This window comes from Condylostylus longicornis, unplaced genomic scaffold (assembly GCF_029603195.1).
Source record: "Condylostylus longicornis isolate FDR11 unplaced genomic scaffold, ASM2960319v2 ptg000002l, whole genome shotgun sequence".
In the NCBI taxonomy this organism is placed as follows: domain Eukaryota; kingdom Metazoa; phylum Arthropoda; class Insecta; order Diptera; family Dolichopodidae; genus Condylostylus; species Condylostylus longicornis.
Window position 1 is genome coordinate 95,919 of NW_026577971.1, and position 9,113 is coordinate 105,031.

At 26.7% G+C, this 9,113-nt stretch overlaps 3 protein-coding genes across 4 annotated transcripts; all 3 read right to left on the minus strand.

Annotated features, from left to right (window-relative positions):
* Nucleotides 1-234: 234 nt before the first annotated feature.
* Nucleotides 235-4,669, minus strand: LOC129605223 (uncharacterized). 2 transcript variants are annotated; one of them, XM_055514853.1, is made up of 7 exons: nt 4,457-4,669; nt 2,666-2,984; nt 2,404-2,577; nt 2,096-2,277; nt 1,952-2,029; nt 687-812; nt 235-623 (listed from the first exon to the last, which is right to left on the minus strand). In XM_055514853.1, exons 2-7 carry the CDS (start codon nt 2,820-2,822, stop codon nt 369-371), a joined length of 972 nt encoding a protein of 323 aa, XP_055370828.1. In that variant the 5' UTR covers nt 2,823-2,984; nt 4,457-4,669; the 3' UTR covers nt 235-368. The 2 variants fall into 2 exon arrangements, with proteins under 2 accessions (XP_055370828.1, XP_055370820.1); XM_055514845.1 differs by having other exon boundaries at nt 1,949-2,029.
* Nucleotides 4,670-4,963: 294 nt separating this feature from the next.
* On the minus strand, nt 4,964-5,993 carry LOC129605236 (60S ribosomal protein L7). Its single transcript, XM_055514866.1, has 3 exons — nt 5,898-5,993; nt 5,210-5,837; nt 4,964-5,145 (listed from the first exon to the last, which is right to left on the minus strand). Exons 1-3 carry the CDS (start codon nt 5,906-5,908, stop codon nt 5,032-5,034), a joined length of 753 nt encoding a protein of 250 aa, XP_055370841.1. The 5' UTR covers nt 5,909-5,993; the 3' UTR covers nt 4,964-5,031.
* A 1,037-nt stretch (nt 5,994-7,030) lies between these two features.
* LOC129605241 (60S ribosomal protein L10a-2) lies at nt 7,031-8,450 on the minus strand. Its single transcript, XM_055514879.1, has 3 exons — nt 8,318-8,450; nt 7,918-8,073; nt 7,031-7,578 (listed from the first exon to the last, which is right to left on the minus strand). Exons 1-3 carry the CDS (start codon nt 8,320-8,322, stop codon nt 7,086-7,088), a joined length of 654 nt encoding a protein of 217 aa, XP_055370854.1. The 5' UTR covers nt 8,323-8,450; the 3' UTR covers nt 7,031-7,085.
* Nucleotides 8,451-9,113: the final 663 nt, after the last annotated feature.

Here is a 9,113-nt window from a genome sequence, read left to right on the forward strand (position 1 = left end):
CTACGGTTGCAAAAATTTGAACAGCAATTTTTGATGAAAAAAAAGAATTTTTGATGAAAAGGAAACTACTTTTTAATAACACAACTGAATTAAAATTCCATTCTTTCTCTTGAAATGGAGCTTTCAGATTTATTATATGGGAAAGAATACATACTTAATTAAGGACTTGACTGTCCCATAGGTATATGCGTTCACATTTCGCACAAAATAGTTATTTAAATAGTTTTTTAAATATTGTCGACTATATTTCTTTTTATCAAAACATGAAAATTATTTATTTATATATAAAATTACAAAAATTAAAAAAAACTATCGCAAAAATATAATTATTGTTGCTTATACATAAATAACAAGTTATAGTTTTTGAATTATTTTTCTAAGTTTTTAATACATTCTTTTATTTTATACACATCTCTGGCATAAGTGCGACAACATCCGCCAATTATTTTTGCGCCCAAATTTATCCAGGTTGGTACATATTTTTCTAACGTAACACAATTTTCTTTACCAGTCCAACCGTTTTTTACATCATAAATTTCTCCACTATTTGGATAAACTACTAAGGGTATTTTATGTTCATCATCAATATCGCCATTTAGTGATTCAAACAGTGGAGTCACAAACTAAAAGCAGTGTTTAGTAAGAATTAATTTAGTATTTATATTTTTTATTTTGAATTTCCTTACTTGTGGATTTAAACAGTTAACACCAAGTGCTAAGCAATTTTGCACAACTTGCCGTTTTTCCATTTTATCCCAAAGGGTTAAACAAACATCTTTAAAAACTTCTCCATGGGCTATTGTACTTCCATCCTTTCATAATTGCAATGAAAATTTGGTATTTCCGGTAGAAACAGGAGAAAATAGAAGAGTAGAAAAAAATGTAAGTTGTTTGAAAATCTTTTTTATCGAAAATATATAAAATATCAAAAATTAAACCAAATTAAATTTGGATATTTATATGTATAACGAAATAATATTGTTCAACTTATAGTTTCATGCCTTCATTCTTGATATCGTGCTCAAATGTCGTATGTATACAATTAATTTTCATTATCTATATACAATATAGACTTGCTGATTTTTTTAATATATAAAACAATAAATATTAATGCATAAACAAATTGCCAAAGACATTTTAGTAGTTTAACATGCATACATACTTATATGGCCATCAGATTCATTGATTTAAAAACTAACGACCTAAAATCATGTTGTGTAAATCTCCATGCTGTTAAAATTTCCTTAAATGAAACCTTTTCGCTGATTTAATGGATTCGGATTAAATGGATAAAAAAATGAAAATCCCTGCATATATTGTTTAGAAATACAATTCGTTTTGCTAAGATGTAGCCTTTGATTTCAATGTATATTGATAACAAATTATTGGTTATGTACTTCTAAATTATTATTTTTTTTACAGTTTAATCATTAGAATAATATTTGGGTTTATGAAGACGCATTGCCATAAATTTTTAAACCATTTTTTAAATTAACGGTCGACTAATTACTTTTTAAAGTTTAAGATAATTTATACTTAAAGATGAATTCTAATCTTATTTGTAAAATTAATTGCAATAACGGCATTTACTCTGCCATTAATGTTATATAAAAGAATAAAAAAAAAATTGGAGAATAGAATTAGAAAATACAAATATGAATTTGCTATGAAAAAATATTGACAAGAATGGTAAGATACCATATCACCTCTTCAATAACATCAACAAACCTCCATTGTGTTTATAAACTAATTTTGAATATTCTAAAATTGTTTCTAAAATGTTAAATATTTAAATATAATTAGAAAAATATTTTTGTAAATGACATAATTCATGGTTTGGTAAACATAAATTACAATACCAGCCAAATTAGTAAATTTTTTCATTTTCCATGCCAATGAAGCTATGAATGTTTTGGTTAAAACATAAAAATTTTTTATTATATCATACCACCTTGCACTGAAGACTGATCCAGAATTTTACATTTGGATACTCATCGCACAGCAAATCAATAATGGACTCAGCTTCTACCTTTATTAAAAAAAAAAAAGCAAATTAGCATCTACGTAAGTATTAGTAAGAATCTTAAGTCAATACTTGACAAGGAATAGTTTCAATTGCTAAAGCATCTACTCCAGCTGCCAAAACTGCATCGATTCGAATACGATGCCAATTGCGAAGATCTTCTGATGTTATAAAATCCGCATAGCTACCAGTGTATTCAGATCCATCATGCAAATGTGCACCATAAGGCCCTATAGATGCTACTATAAGTGGTGCTAAAAGCAAATAGTAATAAAGAATGATAAGATTTAAACCGGTTTTTACATGTTTTCTATAAAATATTATTTATAAGAATTAAAAAAATATGTAAGTCTTGATAATTTTACTGATTTTTCTTTTACCCTTAACTCTATTGTTATCACTGTTTTCTTTTAAGAATGTTTCTCTCGCTTTATGAGCAAGTTGGACAGTTTTTTTGATAAGATCGATACTTTGATCTCTGGTCACTCCTAAATATTTCATGTAACCTTCAACGCTAGCTTGATAAGTATTTGTTAAAATAATATCAGCTCCAGCTACATTAAATTTAAAATAATGTTTTAGATTTTAAAAATTATATTGTGTATAAAAATTATATTGTATTTGTAAATTCAATTAATTAACCTTTTAAAAAATCTAAATGAGTTTTTACAACAGCATCAGGATCGGTTGCATTGAAACGAGCGCTCCATAATGGATTACCATCAATTCTTTCCCCAACATGCACCGACAATTGTGTAGCAAACCCTCCATCTTTGCATAAAATTGTAGTTTTCGACATTTTTATAACAGTATTTTGTAGGTACCTTCTCCTTGTTATAATTATTTAAAATTTTAAATTTATGTACGTTTTCATTAAGAGAAAAATATTTAATATTCTTTTTTATTTTTTAAACTAAAAGTTTTTTTTTTTAATCTTTTGAAGGAGAACTCTAGTTAACAACTGAAACAATTTACAAAATTTCAAAAAAAATTAATGTTGAGAACACAACAATTAATTACTTGATACATAATACATACAAAAATACATTACAATCATACACATTCAAGTATTCCATTATTGGGAATGTATTTATATTTATATAAACACATATATTATGGAGTATCTAAGTGAATTAAATAAAATAATAAATTAATAAAAGATTTGTTGTGTCTGGCTTGTAGGGAAATCGCGAAACATTAAAATTTTTTACCAACATGAATAATCACTACGTTAGCAGACAATGTGAAAAATGTTACTGATAACGGTGCTTCATTACTTAGCGTTCATTATTATGTCTATTGATTTTTTTTAAAGAATGATCATTAAAATTAATCTCCCAAAAAAAAGTCTACAACGTTACATTAATTATGTACCAGCACTAAGTTATTTGACTCAACTAAAAAAAAGTTTATACGTATGTGTATAAATAGGTACACAGATAAAACAACCTTGTAAGAACTACGATAATAAATTAGTAGGTACCTACCATTCATAGTGCTTACAATTAATTTTTTTCTGAAATACGGTGTCAAAGATATTAATGGTTTTCGAAATACAAAGGTTTTTACAAAATTTCATTAATTTCGAACATGAGAATCGAATTTTGAGAAATTTACATGAAATATTTCCAAGATGAAGTTCTTATCTACCTATATTTTAAAATATAGGTGCATTTTTTCAATTATTTAGCTTCTACATCCTGACGTGACCCAGAATCTCGTTCGTTTCATACTGAATATGTGAATCTCATACCGAATAGTAAATAAAAGTTGAAAATTAAGGTAACACCTACCAACTTACAATATCCAACCTATATATCTACCCACATATTGACACAATAATTGCAATTCATTATCTAGGTATAGCTCAAAGTTTCGTCAATCTCATATCGAGAATAGTAATAGCTTTAAAAATAGCAATAAAAATAAATTGAAATGATTGATAGCAAAGAGAAAATGATTGAAAACGGGGAATTACATTTAATTTTTAATGCCTGTTAATTTCGAATTCAAGAAAGTTTGTCTCTCAATATAATTTTATAAATTAACACATATCTACATATGTACATATGTACATAATCTTACAGCTGGAAAATATTTACTACCAATTTCTAATTTTTCAAATTTTTATGAACTTAATTTTTAATATCACATGACCTTGGAATATATTAATCTAAAAGCAAATATGTGTATGTATACAATTAATAGATCATTGCTTGATAAGTGATAATAATGCGTATTGAAATTTATGATAACGATTAGAAGAATTATATATACCAAAACAGATTTAAATACACAGCAACTTCTAATAAATTCTACACTATCCGTATATTTTGTTATGTTATGAAAATAATTTAAATGTTTGAAATTATTTTAATTGTAAATACATATTCATATTTATATTATACAGATTAAAATTGATTGTTTACTCACTTTATTTATTTATTGTTTACTTTAGTTGTTTTCGTATGCAAACTGCTTGAACTAGAAATTAGAATTTAAAACAATAAACTAGAAAAAACGAATTTTGAGCGTCTTTGTAATGTTGAAAAATTACTACACGGTAAATTTACTATTACCATGCATTATTCTAAATACAACTTGCTTGCTTTTAAAGTAAATTCTCAAAGCAATTTTATTTTTATCTTGATTTTTTTACAGTCTAACTACACTCGTTTAGTACTCTAAAAAGAGTGGCGCTGCAATCTTTAAACATTATTTTTTTTCGTGTATGACAGTCAAATAGAAGTACAAATGAAAAAGTAAAAATGATTTCTATTGTCACTAATGTAAAACGAATTCCTTTAATATTATAATTATCATTCGAAAAAGAATGAAGTAAATATATTCATACTATATGATTCAACTTGCAAGATTGCCCTAATAAATTTCACCGAAATTCTTTAAGCTTAAAGAAATATGAAAAACGAAATCATAAAATTCTTTAAAAAATATATGTATATTTGTAGTAAAATTTGTATTTAAATCAATATGCCATTTAACATTTTTTACAAACACCTTGCCACGAAATCATTAACTAATTCTTTTCTATTTCCATATTCACCTCCTCGAGAAAAGCTGACGGTGACTTTTTTCTTGAAACCATCTCTAGGTGAACCCAACTAAAATTAAAAATTTATTTTAAATAATTTTGCAAACATTCCGTCTTTGGCTTCGTATATTTACCAGAAAAGGGCACAAAAAGCTATTGACAACATCAAATTTTTCCCCTACTGTAAATAATTCATGTATAATATCTTCTAAACATATAATACCATGCTTTCCTAAATTTTGTTCTATAACAATGTTAGATTGAATCGGAGATTTTTTATTGTCAATTATGGCAAACCCTTTTTTAAAAATCAATTCTCGAAGTGTAGAAATATTTGGATAGCCGAAAATTACAAATGGCTCAACTAGTTTAAGCAATACTTGGTTTTCTTGTGTATTCTTCAATAAAACTGTATGATGCCTCTTGGTTAATCTTAATGTTGCAAGTACTTTGTTTGTAGTTTCATCATGTATATATTTACCAGAATGTCTTACAACAAGCAATAGTTTTTCGTTTGTCTTTTCCTCCTTTAAAACATTTTTTCGTATTATCACTTGTTTCATTCTTTTAGAAGTTTTTTCAGCTTTAATTTGAGACATAATAAAAGACTCCGCACGACGAAAATTGCGTTTCTTTTTTTTAAAGGCACGAATCCTATTTAGACGCTTTTGGTTTATCGCTCCTTTTTCATGGAGGATTCTTTTTTTCCGATGTGCAAGAATTGAAACTTGTTTACCGGGCAGTTTATTTGGAACAGCATATCTAAAATATTTAATAATTTAGTACTTTTATTTTTTTTTTTTTAATATTAATCAAACTTACAAATCAGACATTTTTATGTGTTTTAAAACGACTTAAATATTTGATTTTCAATAGATATCCAATTTATAAATAAACATGTGCCTCCGAAAATATGGCAGATTCAAAAAGAAATGTCAATATTTTATTTTAACGTCAAAAATATATGTCAAATATTTATTTCCTCAAGTCGATTACAGCGACATCAATTTAAGAAATTATAATATAATAAGTTGCATAATATGTATACACTTGCTCATTTCATTTTTCAAAATACTGTATTCGTTTTTCACAGTTTTTCATGTACATATACAAAAGTAGTCTTTTAATAAATATTATTGGTCAATCGTATTTCCAATTGCATATTTATATGATTGCCCCCAGATATTGTGAAACTGTCGGCTATATTCCTATTGTAATCTGAGCTGGTTGCCTTCTCCTCTTGCTCTTATATGTATGTACTCTCTTTTATATTATTTAAATTTTATAAAGAGAGTACATTTTAGATAAATATCGTTTGCGGATGATCAACCAGTAGGTCAAAAAGATCGAAAGCCGCCAAGTCAAGTTTATCCTCCTTTTTTAAATTTTATAAATCTAACTTCATAATTTTTCCAAATTTTTGAAATTTGCTCTTTTGGAGTTGTATGGCAGATACCTATCAAATCATTCCACTAAATTAGGGGTATGTGACCTACATATAATTGGACACACAACTACCAAGTCTCATGAATCTTCCTTTTTCATTTTTCCAAATATTTAAAATTTGCTATTAGAGTTTTATGGCAGCTACCCGAGCCCGTTGTCCGAATTAATCCAATTATAGTAGGGTCCGTTAATGGAACGAAAGAAAAAACTCTTAAAAGTTTGGTGCCGACTGCATTATTCTTTTTTGAATTATTGTGAATCGAGCATATGGCAATATATACATGCACTGATACATATACATGCCCATACTGGAAACGACCCTTTCAAGTGGTTACAAACTCCATACCAAATTTAATACATATACTTTTCACGAAGGGGCACAGTATAGAGTACGATAATACGATGGTTTTGAATAAATTTAAAATAACTAAAAGAGTACTAGGAACTTATTGAAGGCAAAAAATGTTTTTGTATTTTTGTTGTTATCATGTTAATTAAATGAAACAATTTTTATTGGATATTCAATTTTTATTGAATTATAAGTTCACAAATACAGATCTGTCTCTAATAAAGTCGTTGTGGTGGACCCATTGTTGATTTAATATGCAATGAACGAACATTTTGCCAATGCTTTTTCAACAATGAAACTAAAAAGTTGATTGATAAATGAATATTTTGAACTAATTCGTCAGGTTTCATTGTAATATGACCAACAGCCACGGACAAGCACAAAACTTTTTTCATTTGGAATTTTATTGTTGCTTTAACTTCATCAATTTTAGCAACCATAGATTCTTGATGGGATAAAAGACCTGGAAACTTTCCAGCTTTATTTAATCCTGGCCCCAATAATCTTGGAATCTGTTTAATCAATGATTCAGAAGCTAAAAATGCATCATATGATTTAGCCAACTTTTTAACAAGTTTTTTGTTTTTATTCAATTTTTTCAAAGCTTCGGCATCCATGCAAGGAACATCATTCGCTTTAGCTTCATCGCAATGTTGTTGATCACCCAAAACACAAACTTTCATTTTTGGTCTAGGAATATGCTTTAGTCTGTAAATAAAAAACTTTACTAATAGGAAGAACCCAAAGAAAAATAAAAAAAGGCACTATTCTTCTAAAGTACTATCTTTTTCTTTTATGCTTAACTTACCCCCACACTTGTTTGTTTTTACAAGTGCGAGAACTTGCTTTAATTTCTTTATTGTAAAAATTCCTACCCTTACGGATACCTCGTTATTTAACGAAGTTTCCTACTCAATTTGATTTAAAGACCCTGAGTAAAGGTCCGCCAAAATATAAATTGGCTACCTAAATGCAAAATCTAAATCTCTTTTAATCGATTCAGATTACAAGTAGGTTTTAAGAAAAAATCATTTATACACTACGTACTTAACAGTTCCAGAAAAACGTTTATCCTTTTGTGGATCATAATTCTTTAATCCAATTTGTAGTTCAACTGTCTCCAAAAATCCACGTTTCTTTTTTGCTGAAAAATCTAAAACTGCGTTAACCGCTTCATATAAGGTGTCACGGGAAACCTTTGACCTGTAATTAATATTTAATTGTAATAAAATTACATGTTAAAATATTGAAATGTTATTTTTGGATTTTTATTTTTATTTGCAGATTGTAGATAAAAATCATGTATAAAGTTCCAAAGCTTATTTAATTTTGCAATTCATTCCATTCAAATATATGTATGGTGAAACTATTATATTGATGGTTTGGAATTGCTTTATTAATTTATTTTTAATAACGAATTTATATTAAAACCAAAAATTAAACTTACGACATTTTATATTAATTTTAATACGTCTTCACACGTTCAACACACGAGGAAAAAGAAAATTGTCAAATTTCAACAAAAAGGAAATCCTTATTTTTAGAATTGTCATTTTGTTACAGTATAACACAGATCTACAAAACTATTGTCAATCATATAATTCTTCAACGGCTTCATTAATCTGTAGTATTGCCAGTTATAGATCAAAGATGCTGCTGTCGAAATTGTATAAAACGTCAAAGTGTAAATGAAATTCTTTTTATTAATGAAAGTTTAAAATATAATAGAGAAAGTACACATTTTGACAATCACCATAAACTTGTTAAAAATAACATTCATTTGTTTGACGTTTGTCAAAAATTTTATATAAATTTATTCAAGCTCCAACAAATTTTATTTAATCGAAAAATTACTCAACGAACATATTTCGTAGATATTCCGCATTTTGGTAAAATATCCTATTACGACAAATGTAAAATAAACCAAAATGAAAAATTTTAAAATAATTTTAAAAATATTGAAAATAGTACGATATAACATAAGAAATTTATGTCAATTAATATTAACTATCAATTCATTTAAATATTAATACATGACACCAAAATAAAAAATAGTTTAAAGCAGTATGCACTTTAAATAGTTTAAAACAGCTTGGTATAGTAATGAACATCGTCATTGTAATGCACAAAATACACATAGGCTATACATTAACTTTACGAAATTAATGGAATTTGTCTTCGATCACTTAGATACATAAATTAATGTTAAAAAATATTATAATATTTTTAACAAAAATATTATT